This window comes from Actinia tenebrosa, unplaced genomic scaffold (genome assembly GCF_029948245.1).
Source record: "Actinia tenebrosa isolate PJP-AT-01 unplaced genomic scaffold, QUT_ActTen_1.0 PGA_scaffold0__85_contigs__length_37466705, whole genome shotgun sequence".
NCBI lineage: Eukaryota > Metazoa > Cnidaria > Anthozoa > Actiniaria > Actiniidae > Actinia > Actinia tenebrosa.
Genome location: NW_028292569.1, coordinates 26930061 through 26943520, shown reverse-complemented (window position 1 = coordinate 26943520; position 13460 = coordinate 26930061). Strand labels below are relative to the sequence as shown.

Sequence of the window (13460 nt, the reverse complement as noted above, 5' to 3'; positions counted from 1 at the left end):
CTAATTTTATTTATATCTATATAATAATATCCTTTGTCTCACTCGGGTAGGCGATAAGAGATAAAGACGTTGATATACCATTATTTAATTTACTCGCCAAACAATGGCTTTTGTTTCCTGAGCTCATTAAATTCTAGCACGAACTTCACAAAGTGGGTCGAAAAGACCTTTTGCATATAAGACATGTGTCCCGTGTCCCGAAAAGACCTTTTGCATATAAGACACGTGTCCGTTGTACCAAGACGTCCCACTTATCAAGCACCGTGATAAGATAATGAGGGTTCTAAAAGCATCATTATCACCCTATGAAATACATGCCATTGTTGATGAGCAGTCTTACTATACAAATTAACGGTTCTTTTATTTGGGTGAGGTGTGAGGGAATATTCTTCTTTTGTTTTGTTTTTAATGGACGAATGAATGGAGGAAGAATAGTGATGAGTTGGCGACTCATTGATTGGATTCGTTTTTATTCCTTGTCACAACGAAAGTTTCAATAATGTTAATTCATTAGAAATCTTCGTCTTCTGTTTCGTATAGTTAGGCGTTGAATTCGCACGCGAGCAGCAGCATTACGACGTTGAAAGTTCAGTATCGGTATTCTCATCCTTATCACGATTTCTTCAAATGTTTCTATAGTTTCCCCGGTTAGATACGAAAATTCAGTATTCGTGGCGAGTTTATAAGGACACTGTAATAATCTCTACCACCGTTCATTTCGGGACCAAAGACACCCAAACAATCCAGGACGTCAAATGGATATTCATCACGGCCAAAAACCTGAAAGACTAGCATTGTTATGAAACACTGAAGCCATGCTAAAAATTTCAAAGGAAAAAACTGGGTATTGTTTATAATTCAGAATTTGGTATAATGTCAGAACAGTCACTGGAATTTGACCAAAGAAAAAAAGGAAACGGTGGTGGCATATCTTTGATAAATAAATAACAATGGTGACTGTGGTCACTCAAACTTTCTAGTGTAAGAAGGACACCAAAAAGTCGAAGATTGATAGCGTCCTGGACATGCTTCCAGGCATGATGGACAGCGTCAAATCAGCCGCCGCGACGCCCATAAGAAAGCTGTCGCCAAGTGGCAAAATCTTTCAGATTCTGAATAAGGTATCAGTAGACCTTACTAGTTTCTATTTCCTCTCGGTAAAATTTTGGAATATTATTCCATTTGGTAGCTTAAACTCCTGGCCATCTACATACTTAGGCTGGTTTCACGACTAGTCTGTTTATTGAAACCACTGGTCTAATGATAAAGGTCTACTGATACCTTTATACATGTTTCATTTGTTTTTTCGTTTTTCTATTTTTAAGATACGATTTTTTAAGATATTTTTTCCGAACGATATTTTATAGATACAGTTGGCGTATAAAAGACACTTAGTCGAGTATAATTTAAATGAAACTGGACCATAAAGGAAGCTGAAATCGTGCATGTATTGCGTAAGAAAAATTAAAAGCAAAAGAAATTTTGATATTTTGTTACGAAGAAATCAATGTTTAAAACAAAGATCTAGTAGAGTATTTCCATCATATCCGTAAAACTTTTCGTAAGGATTTTTACAAATGAGCTCGAGCTAGATAAAATGTAAATAACAATATAAATACCATAAGATTTTTTATAGTATTGGCGACCATTAGCATTCCATTAGCAACACAAATTAATGGTAAATGAAGAGACAAATTAACAACAATGAATTGGAGGCACTTACAAAATACACAAAACTTTCTTTATAACAGGCATGCAACATTTTTGTTTTGCTTTGCCCCTGGACACCCCATAATGCATTGCGATTGAAGATGATCGCCTTATCGCAAAAGTGCAGGTTGTAAATGGTATTTTGGTATCATTTCACATTCATCGTGCAAATTCATATCCCAAAAACGTCTCTCGCGATGAATAAACCTTTCACCAATTCGCTTGAAATGGAGGCGGTCCTTGATTCTTTTCTTTATCAAGGCTAGCCTCGACTTGAAACCATTTCGTGTTCGTTAAATATCTATTGAATACTAATCGACTCCATAACTGTAAAACAAGCTAAGTTTTTTTATAATTGCCCCTTAACACAATGGCCGAAGTATCGTCCAAGTAGTCCATATTGTTTTTAATGATTGTTTGGAAATGAAAACCGCTAGTAAGAGGAATATACTCATTTCCGCGTGCCTGAATAACAATTCCCGGGTATAAGTGAGACATTTCGGGACCCGGGACACATGTCTTATATGCAAAAGGTCTAATCAAGACTCAAACAAATATAGCTAAAAAAGACCCAGTACGCAAATGAACGTGTTTTCTACCATTTTTATTTGTTTTATCACACTAAAAATCAAGACAATACGCATTTATAAACTAAAATAAATCAAGACTCCAACAACTATAGCTAAAAAAGACCCAGTACGCAAATGAACGTGTTTTCTACCATTTTAATTTGTTTAGTATCTTGCCAAAAATCAAGACAATACGCATTTATAAACTAAAACAAATCAAGACTCCAACAACTATTGCTAAAAAAGACCCAGTACGCAAATGAACGTGTTTTCTACCATTTTTATTTGTTTTATCAAACTAAAAATCAAGACAATACGCATTTATAAACTAAAACAAATCAAGACTCAAACAACTATAGCTAAAAAAGACCCAGTACGCAAATGAACGTGTTTTCTACCATTTTTATTTGTTTCATGGTGCTAAAAATCAAGACAATACGCATTTATAAACTAAAGAAAATCAAGACTCAAACAACTATAGCTAAAAAAGACCCAGTACGCAAATGAACGTGTTTTCTACCATTTTTATTTGTTTTAGCAAACTAGAAATCAAGACAATACGCATTTATAAACTAAAACAAATCAAGACTCAAATAACTATAGCTAAAAAAGACCCAGTACGCAAATGAACGTGTTTTCTACCATTTTTATTTGTTTAGTATCTTGCTAAAAATCAAGACAATACGCATTTATAAACTAAAACAAATCAAGACTCAAACAACTATAGCTAAAAAAGACCCAGTACGCAAATGAACGTGTTTTCTACCATTTTTATTTGTTTCATGGTGCTAAAAATCAAGACAATACGCATTTATAAACTAAAGAAAATCAAGACTCAAACAACTATTGCTAAAAAAGAGCCAGTACGCAAATGAACGTGTTTTCTACCATTTTTATTTGTTTTAGCAAACTAGAAATCAAGACAATACGCATTTATAAACTAAAACAAATCAAGACTCAAATAACTATAGCTAAAAAAGACCCAGTACGCAAATGAACGTGTTTTCTACCAGTTTTATTTGTTTAGTATCTTGCTAAAAATCAAGACAATACGCATTTATAAGCTAAAACAAATCAAGACTCAAACAACTATTGCTAAAAAAGACCCAGTACGCAAATGAACGTGTTTTCTACAAATTTTATTTGTTTTATCACACTAAAAATCAAGACAATGCATATTTAGAGTGCGCGCACTAAACCCGTGAAACAAATACGAACTTTTAGTACTAAATAATGATAATTAAACAATAGAAAACAAAGGGTTCTTTATGAAATAGTACTAATTAGTACTAATTAATGTTCACGGATTTAGTGCGTGCACTCTATAAACTAAAACAAATCAAGACTCAAACAACTATAGCTAAAAGAGACCCAGTACGCAAATGAACGTGTTTTCTACCAGTTTTATTTGTTTTATCGCGCTAAAGATCAAGACAATACGCATTTATAAACTAAAACAAATCAAGACTCAAACAACTATAGCTAAAAAAGACCCAGTACGCAAATGAACGTGTTTTCTACCATTTTTATTTGTTTTATCACACTAAAAATCAAGACAATACGCATTTATAAACTAAAACAAATCAAGACTCAAACAACAATAGCTGAAAAAGACCCAGTACGCAAATGAACGTGTTTTCTACAAATTTTATTTGTTTTATCACACTAAAAATCAAGACAATACGCATTTAGAGTGCGCGCACTAAACCCGTGAAACAAATACGAACTTTTAGTACTAAGTAGTGATAATTAAAGAATAGAAAACAAAGGGTTCTTTATGATATAGTACTAATTAGTACTAATTAATGTTCACGGATTTAGTGCGTGCACTCTATCGACTAAAACAAGTCAAGACTCAAACAACTATAGCTAAAAAGACCCAGTACGCAAATAAACGTATTTTCTACCATTTTTATTTGTTTTATCGCGCTAAAGATCAAGACAATACGCATTTATAAACTAAAACAAATCAAGACTCAAACAACAATAGCTAAAAAAGAGCCAGTACGCAAATGAACGTGTTTTCTACCATTTTTATTTGTTTTATCACACTAAAAATCAAGACAATACGCATTTATAAACTAAAACAAATCAAGACTCGAACAACTATAGCTAAAAAAGAGCCAGTACGCAAATGAACGTGTTTTCTACCATTTTTATTTGTTTTATCACATTAAAAATCAAGACAATACGCATTTATAAACTAAAACAAATCAAGACTCAAACAACAAAAGCTGAAAAAGACCCAGTACGCAAATGAACGTGTTTTCTACAAATTTTATTTGTTTTATCACACTAAAAATCAAGACAATACGCATTTAGAGTGCGCGCACTAAACCCGTGAAACAAATACGAACTTTTAGTACTAAGTAGTGATAATTAAAGAATAGAAAACAAAGGGTTCTTTATGATATAGTACTAATTAGTACTAATTAATGTTCACGGATTTAGTGCGTGCACTCTATCGACTAAAACAAGTCAAGACTCAAACAACTATAGCTAAAAAAGACCCAGTACGGAAATGAACGTGTTTTCTACCAGTTTTATTTGTTTTATCACATTAAAAATCAAGACAATACGCATTTATAAACTAAAACAGATCAAGACTCAAACAACAAAAGCTGAAAAAGAGCCAGTACGCAAATGAACGTGTTTTCTACAAATTTTATTTGTTTTATCACACTAAAAATCAAGACAATACGCATTTATAAACTAAAATAATTCAAGACTCCAACAACTATAGCTAAAAAAGACCCAGTACGCAAATAAACGTGTTTTCTACCATTTTAATTTGTTTAGTATCTTGCTAAAAATCAAGACAATACGCATTTATAAACTAAAACAGATCAAGACTCAAACAACTATTGCTAAAAAAGACCCAGTACGCAAATAAACGTGTTTTCTACCAGTTTTATTTGTTTAGTATCTTGCTAAAAATCAAGACAATACGCATTTATAAACTAAAACAAATCAAGACTCAAACAACTATTGCTAAAAAAGACCCAGTACGCAAATGAACGTGTTTTCTACCATTTTTATTTGTTTCATGGCGCTAAAGATCAAGACAATACGCATTTATAAACTAAAACAAATCAAGACTCAAACAACAATAGCTGAAAAAGACCCAGTACGCAAATGAACGTGTTTTCTACAAATTTTATTTGTTTTATCACACTAAAAATCAAGACAATACGCATTTATAAACTAAAACAAATCAAGACTCAAACAACCCATTTTTATCTTTATATTTTTTATAATTAAAATTTGTAGAACATCAAAATCGTTATTGATTAGATAATTTAAAAAGCAAATTAAATATAAATTCGCCAATACCTTCCATGAAATCTTCTTACTTGTTACTTCTAAATGGCGAGAAAGGCATCAATTACTCCAATGTGCATGTTGTGTTCCAGTACTCCAGGTGTCTTCTGCGTATTGGCTTTGGCCAGTCCAAAAACCATTTCGCTTGAACCGTATTAGCCCTACTTGTTTGAGCTTCGTAGAACGCCACTTTTGCTTCTGCCCGCAGTGTGGACAAATAACGAAGGAAAACTATCGTCCTTTGTAATTTTGCTTTAAGAACGAAAAAGCAATGACTTTTAAAAACACTAGACAATTTGAAGATTATACAGTCATCAGCTGAATATCAAGTCATAAAACATGAATCAAGCTCCACTTGTTGTTTAATTTAACAGATACGAATTCGAAAATGCGAACATGTCAAATTATACAAAGGAAAAGCATGTACAATAAAATATTGTTTCAGTTTTTGCAAGCGTGCTTAAAAATAATTTAAAATGCGCGCCCTTGAGTAGCACACGTGCACTAGTTCACCTGTCGCGGATCGCCTATTTCTTTGACTAATTAGACTTAGGCAACCAATAGCACAAAGTTAGTAATTAGTTAGCTAGCTATCTATTTCACGGGTATATTATTTGCACTCTATTTATGCCATTTTATGCCTACTGTTTTATCAGTTAAAAGAGTTTGTAGTCAAATTTTCGTATCAATATTAGTAAATGAATATGTAAAGTTTTGTAACAAGACCCATAAGCCAGAGATTGTAAGAATTTTTAATCTTCAACTTTGAGAAAGAGATGTATTTTGCCTGCTAATATACATTTCTTTGTAAATTTTTATGTTAAAAAAAAAAAAGTAGTTCAAGTGCAATCTTTGCAAAAGTTCAAAATGTTACTAATATCTATATCAGAACTAGGAATATCGGCACTTTTTTCAGATGAAAGAAATTTATCTATAGCGTGACGTCACCTGAAAAATCGCTACATATACGCAGAATATATACTAGGTGAGAGTTGGGGGGAGGGGTGGGGGCACGCGTGGGGTCATGGTTGATATTTCCAAACACTCATCATGGAAAATGCACGACGAATATGATTAAAAAAAAAAAAAAAAAAAAAAAAAAACGACACAATAACACTCTTTTGGTATAATACACCTTTTGCTGTTCATTAACCGCAAAGGAATATTCATTGAAGCGAAGAAGCAGTGTCATTAGAGCGAACAGGCATACAATAAAGCGAACGGAGTCTCAATAGTGCGATGGAACTTTCATTAAGAAATTTAGCATTGAATTTGACAAACATGAATATGTTTGCGTAAGTTCATTAACGTTTTCAAACTTTCATTAGCGTTTTGGTGCAGACAATAAACCACAATACACATTCAATACAGTGTTTTGGACATTTATTTACGCAATACAATATAAGTATATTATGCTTTTACGATTGTACATTTCCAAAAACAAAAAAGTGAATTTATCCTTGAACGTGTTCTCTATTTAAACATCTTGGACGATATGTTTGCATGTGGTTGTACCATTTTATGCATTTCTGTGGATCTTCATAGGCCCTCAAAAGACGCTAGTCTGACTCATTTGGAAGTTGGTTTATTTGTTGAACCATTGCAATATCCAAAAAAGAGGGATTAAAAAACTCAGAACTGACTGATATTTATACCTAACGGCGCTTTGTTTGTACGAAATCATATTCACGGCTTGTAAAAAAAAAATGAAAAGACAGTTAAAATCCTAAAATTCCTAGTGGAAAATATACTTATATTGTATTGCGTAAATAAATGTCCAAAACACTGTATTGAATGTGTATTGTGGTTTATTGTCTGCACCAAAACGCTAATGAAAGTTTGAAAACGTTAATGAACTTACGCAAACATATTCATGATTGTCAAATTCAATGCTAAATTTCTTAACGAATGTTCCATCGCACTATTGAGACTCCGTTCGCCTTATTGTATGCCTGTTCGCTCTAATGACAATGCTTCTTCGCTTCAATGAATATTCTTTTGCGGTTAATGAACAGCAAAAGGCGTATATCGTAATAACAAATAGAAAAACAAAAAACAAAACCAAAAAAAAAATGGGTTAAATGGAAATAATGTTAAATAATTTGATTCTAAAGCCCCGCCGTACATTGATGAAAATACCCGTTGTAGAATATAACAACAAGGCGATATCAAAGGTGTTAGTCTATATCTGCAATATCTGCAAAACAAGGAAATAATTACACTAAATTTGCTCAACAAATAATTAATTTATATTCGTTTTATTTTTATTTTTATTTTTACTTTTATAAAAACGCCGATTGCTGCAAGTAGGTGTATATCTCTTTATTCCTGTCAAAATTTTCTTTAATAAAAAAAAAATCATTGAAGAAAAAGCCCTTTTTTGTTTTCATTATAAATTGGTGATTCTTTTTAGCTACTTGTAAAGAACTAAATGAAAAGATGTGGAACAAGTGCATTACGAAAAGCAGTTTTGTTACGATCACTCGAAACAGGTTGTAGAAAGTGTGTTTGCTCTCCAGTAAAGTTCACCCATTGGAATCAAGATGTTCATTCATTTACTCTCAGTGAATGAATCAGCACCACGTGATTACTAATCTGCAAAAGGCTCATTAATGACAATAATGAGGCGACAGAGAGTCGAATATATTTTGTAAAACCCACACGCTGTTAAAAGGCTTAAAAAAGAGTGAATTTATCTGTACGTAAATTTTTTATTAAAACCATATGCCAAAACATTACCTCCCACCAGAAGATACTCAAAAGATTCAAAAGTCGTTTGCAAGCAGATTATTCTTTTATTTTAAACATACATTTGTTGGTATTCCAACACGTTTTATTGATTACTAAATCATTTATTTCGTTTATTTTACTGGTCCATCATCAGGTGTACAAGGATATTCGGACTTGAGGCCTGAAAGAGAGAGAGAGGGGGAGAGAGAGAGAGAGAGAGAGAGAGAGAGAGAGAGAGAGAGAGATTATTATTAACAAAGGGTGTTTCATGCATATTGATTTCCAATTTGGCCCATTTTCTCTCACACACACTACCACTATATTTTTAAAATATTCACACACAACTCTCAACAAACATCTTCGATAGACCCCTCAACTCACATTCATGATTTTTCGTGTTGTCTTTAAACATAGTATATAACAACTTGTTAGACAAAGTTATTGCTTATATATACCAGGGGTGGATATAGGGGACAGGTGTAGGGAGAGTGCACCCATACCCCCATACATAAAGAGATTTCTACTGCACTATTGGTGTGTGAGTTTGTAAGCAAAAGATGCACCCCCTCCTAAGAACGAAAATCCTGGATGGTGCACCCCCTAGAAAAAATCCTGCATCAGACCCTGTATACTTACTTCCCCCTTCTATACCACTCTCATTGGTTTGTTACCTTAGCACCGCCTGCATGTCTTCTTGCATTTGGCTCTTACATAGTAATTATAAGAGCAGTATCTTTTCCAGTAACTACATCTTGAAAGATTATCCAGGCAACCTTAAAATTAAGAAAGTAATAATAAGTAAGCTGATATATCGGGCCATCGACCCACGGTCTTGGATTTCCATGAAAGTCCCCGTCCTATTGTATGAATAGGGACCTTAAGCTGCAGGACGGCAACGACGACGGCAAACATCATACAATAGCACTAATTGCGCTATTCAATAGATACTCACTCGTTGGAATGTACGAAACACTGTGCATCATTGCCGTCTTATGCTGAAAGTAAGACGTGAAATGTCCTATTTTTACGTACTAAAGAGAACGGCTACGCTAAAAGCTTAACTTTGCTGATTTTCGTTATAAGTAAAGCGCTCCCAAAAGACGACATTTCACTCTAAAACGGGGATGCTTATTGAGTAAAATACTAGGTAAACACGAAATAATAATACTATAGAAGGTTGAAGCGCTTCAATTTCGCCGACGTTGTCGTCCACGTTGCCGTCCTGCAGCTTAAGGTCCCTAATCTATATAGAAAATGCACAAGGAAATCACTGATAAATTCTAACTTTTTGGTCTCGTCTTTATTTTTGATGATGCCTTTTAATCCCTTTAAGCATACATAGCGCAAGCAGCTAGAAGGTGACACATAGTGCAGTTTTTGTATGACTGTGAAAGGCTCAGTGCCGTGCCGTGATGTTTTCTAGAATTTTAATTGTCTGATTTTTTTCTTGCGCAATGTGATTGATCTGAAAGTGCCGTGAGTTTGGCGTGACCGTGTCCGCGCCCTGTTTATGCCGTGTTCTGGGTATTTGATTGGGTGGAGAGTGGATTATCGAGCACCACAATCTTGCCATGATATAATTCATATTTTCTGTATGTAGTGATGGTTTACTCGAAAGTTTATACTACTTAAAACATCACTGCACACTCACTGCAGTAACTGTTTATATTTAATATTTATTTATATATTTTTTACAAAATCTAAACTTGTAAATATAAACAATTATAATTTGTTATATTCATTTCTATTTAAGGTGTTTAAATAAATTGAAAAAGACATATCCCGAATTCGCTTGACTGGTCACGAAACAATGGTTTCAAGTCGAGGTTGAACTCGATGAATAAAAGAATCAAGTTCAGTCTCGACTTCAAACCATTGTTTCGTGGTCAGTCAAGCGAATCCGGGATAGGTCTATTAAATTGAATTGAGCAATGTGATTGGTCTGGCGTATCCCTAGCCGTGTCAAGAACGTGTTCGTGCCGTGAGCTTTTCACAGTCATGCGAAAACTGCTCTATACCATCGTTTAATTGTATTTTACCTGCATTACCGTTACCAACATTATTGATGTTGTTGATCCAATTGACGAGGCTGCTAACACGTGCAAACACGGTATAATGACCCGTATTACAAAAACTATGTCCCCAGCTTGTGACTCCACGAAGAATCCACTTTCCTCCCTCTTGACATCATGCTAGGGGACCACCACTATCACCTTGACAACCGCCTTTTCCTTCTCCACCAGCACATAACATACTCTCTTCGTGTACTTGTAGGAAATAATTCTTTGCTGCACATTTCTGGTGGTCAGCAATTTTTAGAGGAGCTTCTTGAAGAATTGAAGCTGCATTTCCACCACCTATCGTGCGACCCCAGCCTGCAAGAAAATAGATATCAGTAGCAACCTACTCTAGAGGAAAAAACAGCGACTGCAATGTTTTTGTCTCCATCTGCAACAATTATTATAGTTATGAACAAAGGATCCTACTGGCAAAGAAGAAAGGTTAGAAATGGCTGTAGCGCAACTCAACTGGATGGTCACTCAATACATAAATATATAAACTTATATTTTACAACCACCACTCCCTTACGGGGCTCTCACGTGAGATTCCATCCACACGTACCACCACTACATTCTATATTCACAACATACGATACGATACTCACATACTGATTTTTACATAGGGAGGAAACCGGAGAACCCTTAGAAAACCCTCGGGGAGAACCCTTAGAAAACTTTCGGGAGAACCCGGAGAAAACCCTCGTGGCTAGGGAGAGAACGGCACATCAAACAAACGTAGCTCACATATGATCTGAGACGGGGCTCGAACCCGGTCCAGTGGTGAGAGGCAAGCAGTAAAGCACTACGCCATCCATACCACCCATACTCTTAAAACTCCAGGGTTAAAACCCATCACAATTAAACAATTAATAGATAATATAACAATAAGCAAAAATGCTCTTGCAATGTAATTACACACTCTAACTACAGGAACCTTGTCGCCTGCGACTCACTTCTTGTATATGATCACAATCAAACTCTTATAAAGGGAATTAATTAAAACCCAATACAAAAATTAATAAATAAGAATGTATAAGAAATACCTGTAATGAAACAGAGAGTACCGACAGGAACCCTGTTTCCTTGTTTTGGTAGTTCTATCAGCTTGACGTGCTGACTTAAAGTAACATGTCTGTCAAGTACAAGAATGGCGACGTCTTTTATAAGGTGATTCATGCTAAAAGCTTCATGCTCGTATATTTTACTAACTCCAAACGTTTCTTGGGAGGCAGTAGTTTGTAGTCGGTGATGGACACCTACAACGTTAGATATGAATTCACTTTAATTTGGTAAGTAAAGTCCAAAGCAAAAGATCTATTTTAAAACATGAAAGTTTGAGGCAAAAATATCGACATTGGAAGACTGTCATCAAAGCAAAAAAATACAAGATCAATCTATTAAAGTCATTCTTTACCAATATCAAAAGGACAGATGAGCTCTCAATTCAGATATTCATATAAAAAATAGCAAAAAATGTGTTCACTCACTTATATTGTGACCCTGGTTGATCTGCCAAGATTCCTCCACCCCAGTCCTCCACCTTTCAAAATTGACAAATCCCCCACCCCCACGGTAAAAGAAGTGCCCAAAATGTTCATACTGAAACACGTATAATACCCCAACCCATCGGGCAAATCAATAGATCAATCAATCTCCAAAACTCTTAAGAGCGGCTGTCCGTAAAAACCAGACAAATTCGAAATTTCGTGGCAACAGTCAAAAAATCGATTTTGTTCATACTTTGAAGTTAGATAACCTATCATATGATATTAATCCCTGTGCACTTAGTTTTGCAAAATTCTTTTTTGTTCGGGAGAAATTTGAATTTTTATGCAGATAGGCAAATATGCTAATTTGACGACTCTGAAATTGAGATAAATCACCGATCTCGTGTACGAAATACAATCAATACTTGACCTTTCTAACCTTATGAACTTCAAATATGGTATCTCTATATGCCTCACAATGATTTTCAGACATGTAGCTGTAACGAAGAATTTCTGGAAGAATTATTTGCAAGACACAGTTTTCTTGAGCTTAAAAGTACCCTCAAAACAAGCGAGAATTTTACCATGGCCGATACAACGGAAAAGCGAGATTTTCACTGTATGTGATGTCAAGATGATATTGTTCAAGATTGTGAAAAAAAATTCTTAGGTAAATGTGTTTTTAAGTTTCTACGATCGATCAAATATGCCTAAATACGTTGTTTCAGAAAGGATCGTTTTTGCATAAATTAGCAAGTAAATGACTGCCAAAATTAAAATAATATTTTTCAAATCTTTTATAAGCCGTTTGAGACATCAATACTTAGCAAATTTGAGGGATTTTTCTGAAGATAGAGCATCATTTACTCCCTACCGCTTCACAAATCATGAATTCTAGGTGTAGTGATGGTCATCTACCCAAAACAGCGAAAGCGTTGCGTGACCACTGGCGGCGGGATAATAAATACTGTGTGTGCATGTGAGTTTTTTTTTTTTTTAATGTATCCAAATAAATACCAAAAATACTACTTTTATTTCCCGTTATTAACTAGATTTGTGCGTCTTCCTCCTTATTTTTTAGTATCTAAAAGCATAACGTTCGTGTTAGCAGCTCCTGGCCGTCCTGCAAGGCTCTGATGACGTATTCCAGAGTTAATAGAGGGGACTCCCCTCTATTAACTCTGCTTATTCCTATGAAAAATGGAGGGTCCTGAAGGGGGTTCCTAATCCCATTTCCAAGACTGAAGAAATACGCTCCTCGATGTTTTATCTGTCTTTATTTGTACAACAACGATGAAAGAGACCTACGAATACATAAGAGATTAGAATGGCATAAAGCCGTAAATTACATATGAATATATCGCCAAATGTATTACTCTGATCGAATACCATGTTGCTAATCAATATTACAATGTAATAAAAGTATATAGTAATAACGAACTTACGAGAATAACGTGTGAATGTGGCTTATGGCCAGCGGTAATTCCTTCAAAGACCAACATTTACCCAAATCCCAGTTCAAATCCCTTTATTCTTAGCCCGAGTATGTTTTGCTCAAATCTTAATCCTACTCCCATTTTTGA

At 34.6% G+C, this 13460-nt stretch overlaps 1 protein-coding gene across 2 annotated transcripts; it reads right to left on the bottom strand.

The window, feature by feature from the left end:
• Positions 1–8375: 8375 nt before the first annotated feature.
• LOC148913980 (chymotrypsin-like elastase family member 1) lies at positions 8376–11673 on the bottom strand. Of its 2 annotated transcripts, XM_089038458.1 has the most exons (4): positions 11434–11673; positions 10370–10705; positions 9002–9103; positions 8376–8511 (listed from the first exon to the last, which is right to left on the bottom strand). In XM_089038458.1, the coding sequence occupies exons 1-2, from the start codon at positions 11564–11566 to the stop codon at positions 10518–10520; spliced, it is 321 nt and encodes a 106-aa protein (XP_088894584.1). In that variant the 5' UTR covers positions 11567–11673; the 3' UTR covers positions 8376–8511; positions 9002–9103; positions 10370–10517. The 2 variants fall into 2 exon arrangements, 1 of the variants encoding a protein (XP_088894584.1); XR_016121434.1 differs by lacking the exons at positions 10370–10705; positions 11434–11673 and adding an exon at positions 9616–9751.
• Positions 11674–13460: the final 1787 nt, after the last annotated feature.

Bases quoted from the DNA above. Each gene is read 5' to 3' on its own strand.
- LOC148913980 (XM_089038458.1), bottom strand. From the start codon at position 11,566: ATGAATCACCTTATAAAAGACGTCGCCATTCTTGTACTTGACAGACAT. The intron at 10,706-11,433 runs GTATTTCTTATA...ATTTTCTTGCAG, and splicing joins TACTCTCTGTTTCATTACAG to GCTGGGGTCGCACGATAGGT.